The sequence below is a fragment of the Brachyistius frenatus genome, unplaced genomic scaffold (assembly GCF_029030835.1).
Source record: "Brachyistius frenatus isolate BFR_SWC_R1_liver_20210118 unplaced genomic scaffold, ASM2903083v1 Contig_6, whole genome shotgun sequence".
NCBI lineage: Eukaryota > Metazoa > Chordata > Actinopteri > Embiotocidae > Brachyistius > Brachyistius frenatus.
In genome coordinates, this window is record NW_027210605.1 from 4100132 (window position 1) to 4121432 (window position 21301).

The window sequence follows — 21301 nt, forward strand, 5'->3', positions numbered from 1 at the left end:
CAAGGAGGACCAGGGCCAGTCTCACAACCAGCAGGCTTCTGTGGCTGCACAGAACCTCAGTACCTCTGGTACCAAAGCACCACCACAGTCTGTAGAACTTTGTGAAGTGGAGATCACACCATAGCCTTTAATGAAGGATGGAGTGTAGAGGCAGTGTCCGCCAGCCAGCTATCTTGTGAAGGAGAGGACATAGAGTATGAGACTGAATCAGACACTGCATCTATTCATGAAACGTGTACTAAAAGCAGTGACATATATTCCTTGGAGTAAATAAATGCACTTTTGGATGTAACTTACAAAAGTTTTGCAAAAGTGACCGAATATTTCAGTGACATTGATAAGTTCATTCATACGTTCTGTTGGGGTGCTGCAGAGACAGGTGGGTTTTGACCTTTTATTGAGGAGGGCTTCCAGAGAGACCCGGATCCCACTGTGGGCCAACTGCTGCAGGAGAGGAGGTTGGAGTTGAACTCCTTCCTGCAAGAGAGTGAAGGGAGCTCTGGTCAGGTTCTTCAACTTGGAGAGATCGGTAGCACAGAGGAAGCGGATGACCTGTCTGAAGCTCCCAGTAGGCAGGATAACCACAGACCAGAGGGCGATGAGGAGCCATGCCATGGAGTCCTACGCTGCTCGTTTTGGGGCAGAGCAATGTTGTATGGAGAGCCGTAAGCATTTTGTTCAAATGTTTTAAACAGGATCACTTCCTGTTTCATGTCAGCGGGCAGTACTCTCCCTGCTGCCCAAGAAGGGGGACCTGGCACTTCTTAAGAACTGGAGCCCAGTGGTGCTGCTTTGCACTGACTATAAGGTGCTTTCCAAAGCCTTATCCAACAGACTTAGAGACTACTTGGAAATAATTGTAAACAGTGACCAAACGTTTTGTGTCCTGCATAGGACAATTATGGACAACATTTTTCTCATTCGTGATGTGCTTGACATATGTAAATTCCATGATGTGTTTGCATTGTCTCACTGGATAAGGAGAAGGCTTTCGACAGGGTGGATCACTCTTTTCTGTTTTCTGCACTCATAGCCTTTTGGGCTTGGTGAAGGTTTCTTGACCTGGGTGGGTCTGTTGTAGAGTGGTGCTGAATGTCTGGTTAAAATGGGAGCTGGGCTGAGTCTAGCGATTCCTGTACAGCGAGGGATAAGACAGGGTTGTCCTATCTTAGGGCAACTATACAGCCTTGCTATTGAGCCTCTGTTGTGCAGGCTGAGAAGTCAGCTCAGTGGTCTGTCACTGCCTGGGTCCTCCAGTCTTTGTCGTCCCCTTACTGTGTCTGCTTATGCTGATGCTGTAAACATCTTTATCATGGGCCAGGGAGATGTTCTGTCTTATGAGAGGGCATCATCTGCACGGGTGAAGTGGGGCAGTGGAGACATCAGATGGTGCCAGTTCTGGTTGCTAATAACTTGGTTGCTTCGACTCTGTGGTACAGACTCATCGCTCTGTCGCCACCAGGAGGCCTCATAGCAGAGATACAGAGGTCTGTCGTGGACTTTTTCTGGTCTGGCCAGCACTGGGTTCGTACAGCAGCTCTCTATCTGCCTGTGGCAGAGGGGGGGCAGGGTCTGATCCACTTCCAGTCCAAGATCGCGTCTTTCAGGCTCCGGACTGCACAGAAGCTACTCTATGGCTGTGGCCCTAGCTGGATGGATACTGCTTGACTGCTGCTGAGGAGAGCTGGGTGATTGGGCTACGACAAGCAGCTCTTTCTACTACAAGCTGAGGAAGTGGACTTCGCTGGGCTGACACCGTTTTGCAGTTCTGTTTTGCAGGCAAGGCAGGTTTTAAGACCTCGCGTGTAGCTGAGGGGACTCCAGGCATGTGGCTGTTGGAGGAACCTTTGTTTTTCAGCAGCTTCATAAGGACTCAAACTCTGCAGTCTGCCACCCTGCGAACGAGTCTCAGAGAGGCCAACTGCACCGAACTGGGACATTTGGTGACGATTTCATCATCATCCATGGACATCTTCAGACAGAACGCCAACATCACTTCTGTCAGGCTGACAAACAGAATTGTGGAGGAGGTCTGTGCTGCCCTGCCATAACACCTCAGAGCGTTTGCAGAAAGCTGTACTCTGTCTAACCAGTGGGATGAAGAAACTGAGTACAGCCCCCCCACTCTGCTCATTGCCCCAGCTATGGGAGAGTGGCAGGGGGGAGGAAATAAGTTGTTCGCAACGCCTCACCTGGACAAATTTCAGGCAGCAGGGAAAAAAGCAATTTATGAAATCTGCGTAAAAGTTCAGAATTTACGCTCTTTGGAGGGGTTGAAGGAGTTGAGGTGGACTGAGTTCTTTGGCCCAGACGTTTCCCCGAAAGGTAGCTTGAGGTGCCTGTACAAGATACCTGTTGAAAAGTGGACAGCAGACCTCCAGTGGAGAGTTGTACATGGGACAATAGCTACAAACAGATACAGAGCACACCTGGATCCAAACCTTGGGGAGGAATGTTCTTTCTGCTGTCAGACTGAGACCCTGGTACACTTCTTTGTTCAGTGTCCTCGGCTTTCAGCACCCTTTGAACTTTTAAAAAGGTGGTTTCAGGGTCTTGGAGAGGACTTTTCTTTCGTTTTATTTATATTTGGTCCAAAGTATTGCATAAAAAAGAAGGCTGTCCATACACTGGTGAACTTTTTATCCGGTTCTTCCAAATTGGCCATCTGGCTGACACGCAGGAATCGGGCTCAGGGTACTGGTAGTGATGAGCCGGTGAAAGTTCTGGAGGGACTGTTGAAGGCCCGACTCAGGATGGAACACTCCTACTATCAGACGGTGGACAATATACAGGCTTTCAGGGACAGATGAGCTATTGGGGGTATTTTATGCTCAGTTGGTGTTGGCGGAGAGCTGATGGTTAATTTCCAAGCAGAGAAAAATATTGATCATTGTGATTCATTTGTTCTTTAATGCTGTATTTTGGTTATTTTGTTTGTTTGTTTTACTTGAAAATGTCCTTTCTTTTCAAATTTTTTGCTTTTCGAGTGATGTTTTCGAGTGATTTCTGTTTCCCTGCAATGGTGTAATAAAGGGACTTTGAACCCCCCACCCACCACACCACCACCACCACCATCACCACCACCACACACACACACACACACACACGCACAGTAGTGCCACCTGTGTCTGTTACCGGCTGCCTGATCTACAAGCAGGCCTGGAGGCCATTACAGAGCTGTTTACTCTGCAAAGCTACTAATTAACACTAATTAAAACGCACACATTCCACCTCACAGGCATTTTACGTGTGAACACCTTCTTTACACATGCATGCAAGAATATGTCTGTGGGAGGAGAGTAAATGTGTGTGCTTTTCTGTGTGTGTGTGTGTGTGTGTGTGTGTGTGTGTGTGTGTGTGTGTGTGTGTGTGTGTGTGTGTGTGTGTGTGTGTGTGTGTGTGTGTGTGTGTGTGTGTGTGTGTGTGTGTGTGTGTGTTTGGATAAACTGGATGGCCACATGTGGCCTGTCCTGACCACACACCCAGACTCTTTCAGAAGCAATTAATCATTTCATTCATTTGTGTTTGTGTCTCAGGTCATTAAATATTAAATATGTGCACACACACACACACACACACACACACACACACACACACACACACACACACACACACACACACACACACACACACACACACACACACACACACACACACACACACACACACACACACACACACACAGTCTTAGACTTCTGGCTTCTTACACGACCAAATATGGTTGTTATTAAATGAACAGGAACAAGTAATACAGTTCTTATTAGATTAGAAGCGATGACTAAGCACATAGTATTCTTTCTGTCCTTCTGCTATAAATTATTATTGGAAATGAAAGAAATGGCATTTAACAGCACAGAAATTAAACAACATTATTACTATATGCATTGTGGAGGACTCATCATGAAAGTACCATCAGTATGTGCAGTGTAGCAGTGCGGTGGCTTCATCAGCTGCATGTTATATGATAGTCATTGTCCTGGCCTCAATGACAGGTGTCAGCTCTGTAACTGCTGAATTGAGACCAGCACCACCTGGTCACACCTGCTAATGTCAACATCTGAGGTCACGCAGGGCTGTACACCTCAACCGAGCCTTTAACAGCTCTAACCACTGGTCTGGTGTCTGTCTGAGCCCTCCTCCATCCCTCACTCTTCATCTTTATTCCTGTCTCTCTGTTTCACCCGTCAGTGTTCTCACCTTATCTAAGCTGCTCTTCTCCAATTTAAACTAATTGCTAACCTCTTTAATACCAGCCACATCCTCCCCCTGTGATCCTGACTGGCTCGTTTCCTCAGTCATTAGGCCTCAGCTTCTTATCTCAGCAGCAATGTCCCCAGGCCGCTTACTACCGTAACACCATCTCCCTCCTATCTTCACAACTGACTCAGGATTTTTGCTTCTTCCTGCCATGACTGTCTCATTAAAACAAGGGAAGCCGCAACATTTTGGATGAGAAATGTGCACATATCTTTCCTTGGAATCATCTTCATCCCATACACAATCCCACCTCCCGCTCTGCAATCATGTCTGCCCTCAGGGGAAGTATCTGCAGTTATGGGAATGAAGCTGAGCCTGTCAATATCTCTTCACCCACTCTGTCTCTGTCTATCGCTCAGACAGCCGGCCTCATTGCAGTCAGGCTGATTGTTAATGTTAGTCAGCCCAGGCTGTTATCGCTCTCCAAAGCAATGATGTTGGCAGGATGACAGCCTCTTCCACAATCACACAAATGCACAGAGACGCACACGTAGGGCAGTCCTACTTACCCATTTTCAGGCATGCAGAAAGATGCATATTTGAGTGTAATTTTAATCAATAACATCTAGAATGAGGTTGCTTCATGCAGGCCAGAACGCCTGTGGCCTTAGGCTACACAAAACACTAACTAACTGTTCTTTCTAGGATTTGTCTCAACCAATTAAATCATAATGTACAATATGGATGACATTTGACAGACTTACAATATTTTCATCAGGCGCGCCGACTCACTCAATTTATGACCTGTCAAATGTTGTTAGCGGCACAGTTTTTATCATCTTTGATGGCTTTCAACATGCTTTCCCCCCTTCCAAAAATTCCTCAGCCTAATCATTCTAAGACCCACAGTACATTTTCAAGGAACAAATAAGCAGTGTAGGGAAAATAAATGGCTCAGTATGTGCGTATTGTAATTATACATTGAAATGTTCTTGTTCATCTTTTCTTTTTTTGCAGACTCAGAGCAGAATGAAGCTGATAGCAGATAACTATGAAGACGATTACATCCATCCCCAACATCATCCTCATCATTCTCACCACCTGCATCCAGCAAATGTGCATCACCGAAGTCTGCCAAGAGGGCCCCCTCATGCCAACCACCGACCCCCTATGGACCAGGTCAATATAAATGTGCGTGTGCACACTCACTGACACACACTCAACCAGTTAGAAACCAGTTGAGCATTGGGCTTGTTTACACAAGTTGACATATTGTGGGCTCACATCTCCATGCTTTTAAAGTTGATGCAGTTTCATATTTGTCATCTCCACCACGAGTCAGTTGTGGTCAGATTTCACAGCATCAAATTTTCCCTCTCTCATCTTTGCTGTCTCATGTCCTTCATCCCCATTACGTCCTGCCAAGTCAGAGTTTTTCATATGATTTAGATATGACGCCTGAAGGAAAAAACTGCCAAATGAATGTTTTTGATTGATGGGATTTGTATGTGAGGTTAGTTTATATATCATTCATCTCTCATACAAGCTTCCTACTCTCTGTCTGAGTATCATATCCAGACTGCCCTGAGGACAAACTTAATGTGTCTGAAGACAGCAAAAGAAGAACAAACTGTTGTTGTTATCAGCACAAAGTGTCTGTATATGTGTGTGAGCATCCAAGTGTGCATAAGCATGTGCTTGCCTGTACGTGTGCGTGTGTAGATGCACATTGAGATGCAGACCTGTTGATACTATGTACCCAGATGAAACCGCTGACGACAGAAAACAATCTTCAAAGGAAGACCGGGGAAATTTCACTGTATTTCCATTAGCTGATGAAAGCTTCTTGTTATTTTAATGTAATTCAAACTCATCACTGCTCTATTGTTGTCAAGAGACAGTGATTGGGGGGGATTCCAGACCATGAAGATATGTGTATGTGTGCGTGTGTGAATGTGTATATGTGTAGGGTAGAAGTTGAATACTTGGGGATTTCCACCTGAGACTAAATTCCAACACTTGTTCACTATTGCATGTTTTTAAACATTTCTGAAACTGTTGTCCAAATTGCAGTCATACATGCACTGGGGATTTCCCCTAATTCTAAAATACATGCACATGCTTAAGAACACGCTATAATATCCATGCATCACCTCACACATACCTCAGCAATATGTTGGAGGACTGGATTGCTGGTTTTAATCATTTTTTTTAGACTTACACGCCTGTGAAAAGACTATATTTTTGATCCCTTAGAGAATGTCAGGGTCTGGGGTTGATTGACATCTTTGCACATTTATCACTCAGGAATCTTAAACACACTCGAGTTTAATTGTATAGGTTATGCGAGCATTTGCATTATTTTCAGCCATAGAATGAATCTACATCTAATTTTTAAATTTAGACTGAGGAAACCGATACGGAACACAGTTACCCTTGAAACCACCTTGTAATCCCACAAGGACCACCTTTACGCTTTCGTGTGTAGCACTTATTGTATTTTATGTAAAATTTTAAATCTGACTTGCTAAAATAATATTATCAAACTATTAAGCTACATTGTTTTTTTGTATTACCTTCAACCACAGAAGGCTTCATATTAAACTGTGAACAGCAGGGGCTCGGTTTTTACTATCGCATATTACTCCCTGCCACTGTGTACTTATAAATATCTTTGCTTCAATATCATACCTAGCACTGTTTTACTGCAGTAGTGTTTATAGTGTTTGACATGAAACAGTGGCTCTCTGCAAGTGATATTTCAATTTCTCAAGTTGGACTGAAAAAGACTAGCAAAGAAAGTATTATTAGGGTTGCTGGGAAGTCTTGTTAAGAATGTACGGAATAACAAAACAAGTCATAAATCTGCGCAGATTGGCTGAATTCTACTCACTATTAAAGTTTAATTTTTATGTTTATACAAGGAAACTGTGATGGCTCATCCTTTCTCTGCAGAGTTCGTGGGAAAATTAAAGATGAGGTTTAAAATGGGTGTACAAATGGAAATATATCAAACACAGAGTAGATTAGACGGTACCCCACATATATATATATATGCTTGGAAATTTCATACATGACACCTTTCATGACACCTTTCGTGAAGAAATGTAGAGCTATTGAATTAATTTGAGGAACTTAATTTTTTTGCCCCATGTGAGAAACAATGCCTAAATCGTGATACGACATACGACATACGTGCTTCCTCTGCTGCCTGTCAAACACCAGTGATAGCAGTGACAAATAATCCTCTGGAGTTACAGCAGTAGTCATTTCTGTTTCCTTGGAGATGCTTGCACGTGTGAGCTTGGCCAGTCAAACACACTTGAATGGCTCGGTTTTGCAAAACCCGACATCGAACAGACCACCGTGCTGTGTAAACTTTGTGAAAACTCAGTTCAAACTAAACGTGGCAGCATGGCAAACCTGTTTTAGCACCTGAGACAAAAGTACACATGGAATGGGGTAATGTGTGTCTCTTCGAGAGTCAGATGCTAGCTACCTACCCAATTCCAAAACGACAGGGGAAAAGCAGCAACCATTAACTGCCTCACTTTCCAGTGTCACCCCATGAGACAGGACAGGGCACTAACTGGAAGGAGCTTAACATTCAAGGCTATGTATGGACCATCGAACTACAAATGTTAATTTCCCCATTTGTACGTTCGGCTGATAGGTTATAGTTACTTCTTCTGTTTTTCATTACAAAATGTGCAGTATGTCAAAGGATAACAGCCTTGTTAGTGGTGCTTTTCCTTTGTTAGTGTTGCAAATACAGCCTTGCTTACGAGGGACATATAGGTATAATTACAAAAAGATTAAAATTGTCAATAATAGATAAGAATGAATTACAATCAAATTATATTTTTTTTGGCCATTATTTCCCAGCCCTGCTTGCATCGGAGCAACATTTACATATTAAAGAAGTGTGCTAAAATGGCATTAGCCTTTTCTGTCCATAAGCTGCGACCAAAATGATTATTATTTGGCGAAGTTGTTTTTCATTCTTCGTCCTGTATCAAGCACAAAAGCTTCAAAAACAACAAACTGGTTGTTCATTGGATTTGTGTCCTCAGTTTTTCTCATTTCTGATCTTTGACCTTATGGTGAAGTTCACCAGAGGTCAGGGCAAGGTCTCCAATGTGTGTGTGTGTGTGTGTGTGTGTGTGTGTGTGTGTGTGTGTGTGTGTGTGTGTGTGTGTGTGTGTGTGTGTGTGTGTGTGTGTGTGTGTGTGTGTGTGTGTGTGTGTGTGTGTGTGTAGTGCTGATTAAGGTTGTCAGGACACATAGCCTGAATGTCACCAAGGTCCCTGAGGTGGCCCTGTTTTATCTCCACATACTGGACTTCACATTTCTTTTGACTCCGTCTTTCACTTTAATCTAAAAGTGATTAATTACTCTATTTGTTTTCCCAAAACTCTTTGTTCTATCCTCCCCTCTTCCTCTGTCCACTCCACTTGTTTTTAAAAAAAAAATTTAATAACTTTTCTGTCTATTTTAACCCTTTAACATCAAATTTCTTCCTGGTGTATTTTCTTCCCAGTCACCTTTTTTTCTCTCGCGTGTCTCTTTCATTCTTTCCTTCAGTCCTGTCTTTCCCTCCATCTTTCCCAATTTCAAATGTAATATACAAGTGTGGCCAGGCCAGTGGTTCAGTGCATTGCCGGGTCCAGGAACGCCAACTCCAAGGATGATTGATGATGATAATGATAATGATGATGAGGAGGGTCTCCATGGTCACCCTATAGACCACAATGCATTTCCAAGATACAGCTAGAGCCATGGATAACATTACAGTGACCACACATGCACATTTTTTTGCATTTGCGTTTGCTCAAATACAGGCATGTACATTTAAGCACAAATGCATGAACTGGTACAGTGGATACACAAACAGAAGAACACACTTCAGAGTTTTCCAAGAAGCCAAACCACATGTCATTTAAAACTCATTGCCACATTTGGTGTGTCCGTCTCAATCCTCTATCCATACTCCCAGTCTTGCACTTAATCTGTGATGGATTTAGTCAGAGGACAGGTGAACTCTAATCAGAAGAGGCATGCGCAGGAAGTGGATTAACCCTCTTGAGATGCACCCTAGGTCTGAGTCTCAACACGGAGTGTGTGCAGTTTGACGGGCATGTTGTGTTCATGTTGTTCTCATTTAGGCATGCCAGCACTGCTGCCAGATACTTGGCAACAGCCTCGGAAGGAAATAGAAAACAGCCATAAAGTGTTTATCAGAAACAGAGTTACACAGCCTTTTCTTTTGGGTCGTCGTTCCTTTTTTTTTTTTTTTTAGCCGTAACATGCGGCCTGCTTCAGGTTTATGAGAAGTAGCACATGGTATTTGGCCTGTTTGTGTGTATGTGTGTGCCTGCCTCTGTGTGTGTGTGTGTGTGTGTGTGTGTGTGTGTGTGTGTGTGTGTGTGTGTGTGTGTGTGTGTGTGTGTGTGTGTGTGTGTGTGTGTGTGTGTGTGTGTGTGTGTGTGTGTGTGTGTGTGTGTGTGTGTGCATATATGTGTTTAACCTGGCAGAATGAGTGGTTATAGGTCTGGCTCTGTTTACAAGGCCTGTCACAGCCATTCACTGCATGTTAGCATTTAGCAACTAGCATGTTCCATTGAAAGGCCATTATATCTATAGCTTAGCTGCTTAGTTGTAGCCTACTGAGTTTACCAAGCTTGTCACAACTACTCAGTTCAACCAAAGCCACTGTGGACTGCAGCCAAGACCCTTGTGTTTTGTGCTACGGTGTCACATTAGCATAGACTGTGCTTTGCCGGAGCCTATTTTAGCATTATGCAGGCAAGGGTTGGGCTACAGTGAGCTGCCAGCTCATGCTAACCCTCATAATGTTAATGTCTAAGTGAATTAGCCTTCTTGTTAGCAGGACTCTTGTCTGCACAGTTTCAGCCCCAAGGAAACCCCTTATGTATTTAGTTATTGATTTCTAACAATTACGCTGAGGAAGGCATTTCATGATATCATACACAGCTTTTCTGAATGAGAGCATGAACAGGATTGTTTTAATTAAAAGTCACAGGGGGTTAGGAGGACCTTAAGATTAAGCAACGAGACTGGACTTGTAACAACATAACCACTGGGCTAGAGTTTGTACAGTAAATTGTTTGTTTTAAAAGGAAACCATCTTGCACTCTATACGTCTTTTGACATGAAGTATCAATAACATGTTAACGGATGGTTAATGGACAGATGATGATGGCATATTTACACTGTTTTTCTCACAGGATGATGAAGAGGGAATATGGGCATGATGACCACCATCATGGGAACCTGCATTCATTTGTTCACAGTAAGTTTCTATTACACAACTATTGTTGCACCTTTTACTAATTTCAGAGTTACTTTAGCCCATGCCAGAGTGTACTACAGTATATCTGTTCCACATACTTTAATGATCTTCTGTACAATGGGCTTCTTCAGTGGGCTTGAGTAACCATTAGCCAGGAACATTGATGGTACCACAATAACCACAGCATTACCCAGCTCCGACAGAGAGAGAGTAATAGAACCTGACCCCTTTTCCATTGCTTGTGAATTTCAGTCGACTAAAGCGCGTCAGTTGATTCAGAGGTTTATGGCTGCTTTCTGTGAAGTGCTCTTATGCCGGTTGTGCTGCATGTGGTGCATGCTCTTTGTGGCTATATAGGTAACTATGTGGTATTAGACCCAAACACACCCAGCAGCTTAAAGCGAACATACCGGGGCCCATAGGTGATAAAAACGACACGATGAAAAAAAACAGAGATGGATGAGTCTGTCTCTCTGCGCCCTGCTTTTTTAGTCATAGTAAAGTTTTACCGCGCTACCCCACCCCGTTGTGTGCCAGTGTGTGGGGTAGTTCATTACAATACAGCAGAGAACAGTCATGAAACAGTTTTTTTAAGGCTGCAAGCTGAAAAAGCATAAAACAAAGAATGCCGAGTCATAAAGCATAATTCCTGTTTTGGGGGTTTTATATCGAAGCCCCCCATAGACTCAGGATGCCTTTGAACACAGGCGTGCAGAAAGAGGTCTGTGCAGGCCAGGTTATGGTTTGCTTGGAGCTAATACGTGTGTGCATGCATGAGTATGCGAGGTGCATGTGTGTGAGTCTGTGTCTAAATGCAAGACAAAGAGAGACATAAATATATAAAGACAGATTTATACATGTATATGTGAGAGACGAGAGAGCTGAACAAAGAGAGACACGGAAAGAGAGAGAACAGGGTGCTTATGCATTTATGTGGTAATGAGAGAGAAAACCAGGCAGCATGGTATACTCATAGTTTCCAGTGCATCTCATTCTTTTCCCCCAGTAATCCACAGGTGGACCATCACAAGCAGATTCTGTCTCTAACCTCAATGACTTAGTAGTTGTGCACTTTGCCCTAGCACTACTTTTGGGATTACGAGTCCTATGGCTTGTATGTGAGCAAATGGTTTGTCTTCCTTCAGTGCAAAGCTTTTGTGCGTTCTGCTATGATGTTTGTGTGTGTGCTTGCAAGTGTGTATATGTGTATGTGCGTTCAAGAGAGTGTTGCTGAGCTATACAGTGCTGGAGCAGCCCACATAGCCTATAATCCAGTCCATGTGTGCTGAGAATGCAGCAGTGTCAGGATTCACCATAATGAAACAGACCACACTGCCCCCTTTCTCCCTCTCTTTCCATCTCTCCATCTTTTTCCATCTCTCCTGCTCCCTCCACCTTTTTCAGAGTTTAGCTTTGCCCTGTTCGAACACATATTCTTCAAGGTAAACCTGGAGTTGGACCTGCGAGTAGCCTACTGGTTCAGTATCTCCAATCAGATATCATGATGGTGTGTGTATACACGTGGCTGTGTATGTGTGTGTGTATTAGTGCTTCTTATCCCAATCTAATAGAATAAGCCAGCTATATTAGCCTTTAGTGCAGTGGTGTTGTGGCTAGCGATATCAGTGCTGCTCATCTATCCACTGCTGTTATTCTGGCAGTGCACAACGTGAGCGCAGCTAACGTGTATTAGCCATCCTCTATGGGAGAACAGATGGGAGCTATTCAGCGGTATGTAGCTACAGCGCAATAAGGCCAGACCTAATCCCCATATCCTGTCCCTGAGTGAGCCCTCCCTAATATGAGCAAACAGAGATGACAGCACAGATAGACAAATAGCTGGGGATCTGTGTCAGTGCGTATGCCAGAATTTGTTGGTGTTTCTTATGGATAACCTTGAGTCCTCGTTTTGAATTCCACACAAACCTAAGTGCTGAGTTTAAGTTGGCAAGTTTGAGTTCTAAACATCCAGGTGTGGATTTGTATTGGTTAGCCATGGTTTTGTCTTCGAGGATACTTGACTCTGATTGGTTCATTGAGGTTGTGTATGCCCTGCTGTTGATTACAGAGGTTTTGTTTACCCTCTGGCCTCCAAGACCACCCCCCCCCCCACCTCTAATGAAATAAGAATGTCCTTTTGGACAAGAGAAGGGGGTTAGAGGAAAAAGTGAAGGAGAACATGGGGCCAAAAGAGTGAAGCAGAGTGTGGGGGGAAGAGATTTTCTGGAAACATTATGCTTTTATCCCACCGTGAAGTTATTTGTACTGAATAAAGTGAAAAGAAGCTGAGAGGCTTTCCAAGTGGGGACAGAAATATGTTTATGTGTGTGTGTGTGTGTGTGTGTGTGTGTGTGTGTGTGTGTGTGTGTGTGTGTGTGTGTGTGTGTGTGTGTGTGTGTGTGTGTGTGTGTGTGTGTGTGTGTGTGTGTGTGTGTGTGTGTGTGTGTGTGTGTGTGTGTGCACGAGTGTCAGTGTGTGTGCACGCAAGGAGGACTGAGGCCTTGTTCAGGTTAAAACAAGTCAAGAAGATGGCTGTGTTTTCAAAGAATACAGTGTTTGTAAGGCTACATTATGTATGTTAGTGAGTTTGCCACTCACTGACATACACAAGGACTCACAAAAGAACTCTAAGCCCAGTGGGAAACTGAAATTTGGCAGCCAATTGTCAATCCCATTTTTTTTATAAAAATTTGCAATTAATTTTAAGTGTCACAGAAATGTTTACTTGCCTGCTTCTGATTGTTTGGTGCTATTTTCAAGTCTGTTGGTTTCTCACTAGAAAAACTGACCTATGAAACCCATGAACCAAAACTACAGAATCCATGAAAGCAAAGCAAGCATGAAACTGTAAATTTGTGTATGTGTGTGTATTATCGTGTGTGAAAACAAATGCACACACTACTTTATTCCATCAATACTTACCAAACCCTAACCCTTACCTCGTCCTTAACCTAACCGAACTGTACCCTTAAACCAAGCCTTCACCTTAAAATGTAATGATTTACATTATGGATATTTTTGTTCCAAAAAGAGAAAAATGTTCCCACAATGCGACCATGCAAACAGATGTATGTTCCCAGAACATAAGCTGTACAAGTACACACCCACAAACACTTAGCCTTGAGGTGCCTGGTGGCCTGTGCTTTCTGTCTGAAGTTTTTAGTGGAAACCGGAAGACTGGTACAGATAAGCCCTCCAGTAGGTCTTTATCTTGCTGACTATAGATCTCAATCAGGATTTATCAAACTGATATTTCTCATGGCATACTTTGCTCTTATTGAAATAAAATATACCCAGGGTCTGCACTTTGTTTATGGTCATCAAAGAAATCGCTGAGGAGGGTTCATTATAGGCATCTGTACTTTTTTGTTGAACGTTTGTGAAAGTTCTTTTTTTCTTTTCTTACAACAGTCTACTATTTACAAATTAACTACAAGATATGGAAATTTTATCCGTATTGTACATCATTAATATGGCACTGGACCTGAGCTTCTACAGACCATAAATGCAGTGCAACAGAATAACGGCTGTTACTTATATGTCAGCATTGACTGTGGCATACAACATCTCATTTGTGTCAACAGTTTAACAGCTATGGTGATAACAGTTTATAGTTATGTGACATTCCTGTTTTTTTATTCTCACCTTGTTAACATTCTTTCTAACAGTAAACAAAATACCAGACTTTAGATTTCAGGTTTACTGAATTATGATTGGTAAATTTTAATTCAAGTTTGGCTTCCAAAGAAAATTATTCCAACAGCATTTGAAATGGCCAAGCCGGCCCTGCCACTTTTTCTGCACTGTGTGCCAGGAAGAATCTCCAGTGTAAACAACTATTACCCCAAGCATTAATTACTACAAGCTGATAGTGCATGTTTTTCCAAGTCACCTGAAGAAATATATGCCCCCTTCTTATCAGTATAACTTAGTAAATGTTAATTAATGAAAGCATTGGTCTAACTGGATTTTCTAAACAGTACATGGTAATGCAACCTTGGATTTGTTTTTTTTAATAGAATTGGTTGGAGAAAATCTAGTTGTAGAGTCTCCAGGCAGAAATTGGACACGTCATGGAAAAAAAACACACTTCACAAGTAAAATTACACTTTAGTGGCTACTTTATTTTTGTCATGTGGAGTTGCCAGATACTCAACAATCTTTTTTTTAAATTATTTATTTGTTTGAAACCCTGTCTTTAGACCATTAAAACACCTCACAGAACTCCCAAAATGTGTGTGCAGTTGGGTAATGTTTGGGTATATGGATATGTCCTCGCACAAAGCCGTGCTGTGCCATGTGTCTTTGGTAATCAGTGAACCACAGCTTGGAGGTCAGTAGAGGCGTCTGACCGAGGCCATCCTTCAGCCAGCTGTCAGCATCATCAGTCTGTGAAGTCAAAGGTTGTTCCACCAGGTTGAACATGAGTGGAGAGAAGTCAATAACTCAGCCACACCTGAGCACTGACATCTGAGTGCTGTATGTTGTATCTATTTCAGTGAATCCTGAAACTACATCTGAACTATGTTGCATATTTTTGGTGAACATTCAAGTTGCTACTCACCTCTATGTGCACTAAAAGTTTTGAAAACCAATTATTTTAGTAGATTTTGAAAGTTTTGCACACACACTCGTGATGCAACCCCTGAATCATCCCAAAGTAATTATGTTTAAAGTGACCTGATTGTGGTTTATATCTAGAAATGTATCATTATCATGATCAGTTTTATTGAAAATATAATGAAAGAAATCTTCTGTGTAAAAGCATGTTGTGTAACAGAGCCTAGACAAATGCAAGCTTGCCTCAGAGGAGGGAAGGAATTTGGCATTCAGTGGGAAATTAGAAAACACTGTTTGTGATAAGCATGAGATAGAAGATCAATCCCGGTCGTTGCCTGATTTGTTTGCTGTAGTTATGCTTTGACACCATGATTGATGTGACAGTAACATATTGCTTTTTAAATACCATGTACGGTGTTACTTTTAAGTAGGTAAACGAAGAGCAACAATGGAGTTGTTTTGTCATTGGCAGCATGTGAAGCTGTAGACAGACAGGACCCAGAGACGCTTCTTCAGCCCCAGCAGACAGAGGGGGAGGAGAGGTGTGGAAGAGAGGCAGCAAGGGAGGGAAACGACTGGCAATGTTGTGAGGCAGACAAGTTTATTCGTGTTTACTTTTTTTTTGCGGTTTTCTTGAAGTTATATGAAGGAGAAGACACCTGATGTGTGGATCATAAGGCAGTTTGTCTGAGTAAGCTCCCTTTTCCCACCCACAACATGCTCATTACACACGCAAAGACCCGGCCACACACATAAGGGCTCATGCAAACCTGCAAATGTGCAGGAATGACGAATGGTTGGGTTTTGTAATTCTGTCATAGCAAGTAAATCCCTACTCATCAGTGCTTATCCATGCAGTGAAAATTTGCATGTGTGTGCTGCTCATCTAATTAGAATGAATCTACTGGGGTAACCCCAGCAGCACAAGCAAAATATAAAGATCTGAAGAGCTTAGCAGCTAATTAATTGTACAAGCCACACCTCTTCCTTCACTCAACTTCCCCGAACTGTCTTCATGTGGTGATAATTGGAGAATTTAAAGGTCTGTCCTCTAACCACCTCCTTAAGCAAGACACGTTTTTCTCTCATCCAAGCAACCCAAATGGTAAGTAGAATTAGTCCTATGTCCGCTGATGGGGGTCTGATTCAACATCCTCTTCCCAGCACAGTGAGTCATGAGCCCAGACACTATCGCCAGTCATGCTGTCCACTGCCTCTGTTATTTTAATTTCACTTGAACTTAAGGATGAACTGAATTTGGTGGCCAGCGGTCAGAAGTCAAAGTTAGTGTGACTTCACAAAACACATGTGGCCATAACTCAAGAATTCATACGCTAATTATGGCAAAGTTTAACAAAAATGTCTAAGGATAAAATGATGAGGGGATGCCATTTTATATCCAAAAGGTCAAAGGTCAACTTCACTGTGACATCATGATGTTCTGCAAAAGCAGTTTTCTGGTGATTATTCAAAAACATAACTTAGGAACAGAAGGGGAGATCCTGATCATAGTTCATATTGGGTCGATCACTTACTTGGTGACAATATTCTTTGGTGTTCACCTTAAAACTGTGGTAATTGAATAGATCTGGGGCTGATGATGTGTGTGAAGCTTTCACATTCAATAATTTGTAGCTTTCTTGCACCAACATCCACATTGGAAGCATTGCCTTCAATTAAATGATTACGTTCATAATCAATTATTAAAACATTCAAAGTTTGTAGACACAGTATGTCTGTAAGCTGAAATACTTTTACTGAGCTGCCTCATGTTCCCCTCTCTGTCTGAACATGCCAGGTGTGATTCAGTCTGTGTCTGTAAACTTCTCTCTCCTCCTCTCTTTGCTCTCTGTGAAAGCCAGGCCACAGCCATAAATCAGTACACCTTAAGCTGCCACAATTTTTTACCCGTCTCGCTCTCCATTTTCTTCTCTATGTTTTATGCCTTATATCTCTTATTGCCATCACTTCTTCAACTGCCATTGCCACAAGTTACTTCCAGGTATTTTGTGGCTTAATCAAGATTATTAGAAATGCAAATGTTGAGGCGGAGCAGTGTGATGTTGAGGACAAAGTGGGAAAATAGATTGATTGATTGAATACCTTCGGCTAATCCTGTGCAGTCAGTTGTATGTACGTGCATGTGTGGGTGTGCTTATGTGGATGCACATAAATGAGAGAACAAGAAAGAGAAAGAGAGATCCTGGCAGGATTAAAAGGGTGTTTTTTGAGCTTATAGAGATGGCAGCACACAAAAGCCATTCCCTCAGGAGAAACTTGCACCTGGGATGGCACTTTGAGCATTCGCATGTGTTTGTGTGAGTGTGTGTGTGTGTGTGTGTGTGTGTGTGTGTGTGTGTGTGTGTGTGTGTGTGTGTGTGTGTGTGTGTGTGTGTGTGTGCCGGTGTGTGAGAGATAGAGAGCATAATAATTGTACATAAGGAACCTCTCAGTGGGACGATCTGGAGGTTAGATCCCCTGTTCAAGCCGGATTACACCCCATAGAGGAAGCCTGAGCATCCACAAATAGGCACTGATAGAGGGAGGTGTTAGGATTTGAAGGCAGAGAAAAGGGAATCACAGTCTTTTCACTTTAAACCTGTTATTTTCTTCAGACTTCCTGTACTCTCCTCACGCTCCCTCCCTTTAACAGCCACACATAGACAATTGCACACACACTCACACAAAACGCACTAAAAAATACACAGCCTCAGGTCTTGGGTAAGGCCTCTGTTGTTCCCCAAACTGTGTTTTTAACATAGACACCCACCCCTAGGCTGCCAATCATAGACATGGCTTAGGTTCTGAGGCAGAGGGAGACATTCAGAGGGAGGTGGGAGTGTGAATGGTGGGGGTTGCCACAAACTAGAGGAATCACACCTGCTGACTTTACTATATGTGACCACTCGCTGTAAGGATGTCACACCCGGCAACATACAGCATTTTTGATACCTCAACTCAAGCACCACTGCAGGCGCTTACACACACATGCAGACATACATGAATCGCCTAATAGAAAGCAAACATTTATGATCAAGATTGACACCCATGGAAACACTGTGGCGGAGAAATAACACAAAATGTATTTTAATAAGTAATAGCAAAAGGAATTTCACTGTTTTCTTTCCTTATTATAGAAATGCCAGAGCTGCTATCAGACACTCGTCGTAGAACTGAAGAGGAAAACTAATAGGAATTTACCTGTTTCCTCACGCTGAAAGTCATCCCAGTGCAGAGTCAGCGGAGAGGTTTCTAAACGTGGGCTATCGCAGAACTAACTAAATAACATCAACAACCTTTTGACTGCCACTCAACATTAGGGGCTGACCACTAATTAGGCCTCGTATAACAGTAGGCTGCAGTTTATTTCTCACACTAGCCGAGCACGTTCCCCAAAGGTTGTCCACGTTGAGTAAGCTTGTAAAAAGCAAAATGTGCTTTATTGACATTTGTCAAAATAACAACACTTTGGTCTGTAATTGATGTCTTGGTGTGTTATTAGTTATGATAGCTGTCTTTGCCTACAAAGAAGAGTCGCTGACATTCAATATCAGTGACCTTCTCAAACCTGAATAATGTTTGTTGATCTTTGGCTTCAAATCCCAAAATGGGTCATGAGCCTATTGCTGCAGGGTACCCATATGACATAGGTAGTAAAATGTTTTAAAGCCCCTGAGTCTTTGGGCTACAGAATAAACTTCTCATTTGGGCCCCACACTGAAAAAAGTGTATAAACTCCTGGCCCGAATGAAAGCTAGCCCAACACAGCTCAGCTTGTTGGGCTGTGTGGTGTTTTCAGCCAGGTTGTGTTTTTCAGTGAAACCTTAGAATTGGATGCCAGAGTGGCCTCTCTCTGTCACTAGATCGGCTCAAACAAGCAGATTAGTGCTGTAGCTGCTCTCCGTGTCCCTCACAGCTTACTGTATGTCACAGCTATAATCCTTGACATCAGACCAGTGGGTCAGGCGACTTTACATGGGTGTCTTTCCTATACACGTATGTACTTACACCCACATTTACACATGCATATAACTTACACATGTGCAGAGGAACTCCCTCCCCCTCTCTTTCTCTCTCTCTTATCTGGGCCTGTGGAAAAGCCACACTTGTACGATGACATTCAGCACAGGATTAAAGCCCATGTAAGACCCTCCTCAGTTTACACTGCCACTGCCAAGAGGAGATCTATACAACCACACACTCCCATGCAACCATGTACACACTCTGGCAGAGAGACAAGTGCTCGAACACATACATACTGTAAAGTAAGTGAGCAAACACAGACTCATCTGTGTGCACTACGCTTACTCACACATACACAAATCCCTCTACCGTTGTTGTTTAGCATGTTGTCCCCTTATAATCCAGAAGTAAGGGAGTCTGTCTGTTTAACAAACACAGTGAGACACACCGTCATGCATAAACACACACACAGCAAATACACAGGCACCCACACACACACTGGCATTCTTTTGTCTTTCCCCTATCCTCATTGCTCTTCTCTCTGAAACAAGGGTATCCTTGCCAGAAATGAGCCCAGACACCAATCCCATCCTTCAGCAGTGGAATCATGGATACCCCCCAGCCCCTCCCACACACACACACACACACACAAACTCACATACATACAGTTCTGTTGAGACTGGGGGTAGATTGAAGACAGACTCCTTGAGTTTTAGTTGTGCTACGCCTCGTCATGGTCAGAACCTGAGTTAAGATGTTTCCGTGTATCTAGGTCACATTGTGTGTGTGTGTCTTCTTTTTGTGCATACCTCCAGAGGTTTTGTTGGTTGGGTCTGGAGAGGATTCTCATTGGAATGCATTCTGATTGGGCTAGACAGCGATCCTTTTCTGATTGGTTGTTTATCCCCAGGCTTCCACTTTGGGGGTTGCTTTGAATCAGGTCATCTCCGTCACTCCTTTTCTGTTTCTCTCTGCTAGTTTTCTTCTCTTTCTCCATCTCTATATGTTGTATGGTGCCGCTGGCTGCGTGTTTGATGTGAGGGTGTTTGACTGGCTAAAACAAAACCAGCGGTGGGTTGCTCTGTGTTTCTGCCCATTCCGCAGACATGGTTGCCCATGGTAACCTTAGGTGCAAAATGGTCAGTTAAAACATGCTTTATCAAAACTGAGTTTATTTTCAGAGTTGGAAGTGGGTTTTCTACCTATACAGCTGAGTATAGTTTGGGATTTTTTGGTACTAGTGTGAATATGTTATCTTAGTTGCAGCAAATTTACCAATAACAAAACCTTTGGTAAATATAGGAAAAAAGATTTGTTTTTGTTTTAAAAAAAAAAAACACAATTTAAAAGCCAAAGTTCTCAAATATAAATTTAGCACAGACCCAATAACCAAATTTGAATTTTGCCTAAATCAAATATATTTCCTTTAACCCGCAAACCTCGTGAGATACTTAATCTTTAGAGATCTAACCAAATTGAAGGGTAAGGTAGTAAAATATACCCAGCCTTGTCATGCCAGTGCTCTCCGATGCAGTTAGTGACTTTGATTTTAAAGAGTTCACTTTAGATGGAAAATCTGACTGTTATTCCAGTGAGACTGCCCTCTATTGACATGTGAAGGCCCACAATATGACAAAGACATTAAATTTTCACATCAAAATTCTCAGAGGACCCACATTATTCTTCATGTGACACTCAACCCGATCTTTAAAAACACTGCTATCTCCCACCTGTAATAAAAATTAAGTTAAAAATGAACTGTACACCATCTGGCTGAGGGTGGAAGAAAGTGGTAACTGCGCAAGAGAGACTTTCTTGATTATTCTTTCTCACCAAAAGTAGAGCAGAGCATGGCAGGATAAAACACAACACCAGTCATCAATAGGTGCCATTGTACTTTTGCTCGACTCTAATATCCTATCCAGGAGTGGCCTAGCCTGTCAGAGTGTGTACGCAGAAAAGGCATCAACCCTGCAGCTATGGGATTAGCTCCGCTGCTGGGTGGTCCTCCAAGTGCTGATCTCAGAACAGCATCACAGTTTACTGCGCACTCATTCTAGGTGTCAGGATTTTGAATTGGATTAGGTCACAAATGTATGCTCTGGACCTTAGGAAACTTATTGTTCTGGATGTTTGGCTTTATTTGAATATATTTACATATTGCACTTTTTTCGTTTCTGTAAACTGATGATGAGAGAAAAGGTCAGAGATGGGTCTTGTAACTTAAAGGTTGTTGGATTTTTTTTTTTTTTGGGGGGGGGGGGGTAA

General features: G+C 42.7%; 1 protein-coding gene across 14 annotated transcripts in view; it reads left to right on the forward strand.

The window, feature by feature from the left end:
* LOC138637015 (ERC protein 2) overlaps nucleotides 1–21301 on the forward strand; it is a 154549-nt gene that overhangs the window by 107310 nt on the left and 25938 nt on the right. For 10 of the 14 annotated variants that reach the window (XR_011312336.1, XR_011312337.1, XM_069725445.1 and 7 more), the window contains 2 exons: nucleotides 5215–5388; nucleotides 10446–10510. Coding sequence is in view for 10 of the 14 variants with exons in the window: in XM_069725445.1 (XP_069581546.1) it covers nucleotides 5215–5388; nucleotides 10446–10472 (201 nt within the window). In the remaining 4 variants the exon portion in view is untranslated. The remainder of the gene's footprint in view (nucleotides 1–5214; nucleotides 5389–10445; nucleotides 10511–21301) is intronic. The other 4 variants (XR_011312339.1, XM_069725484.1, XR_011312340.1 and 1 more) reach the window with 2 other exon arrangements.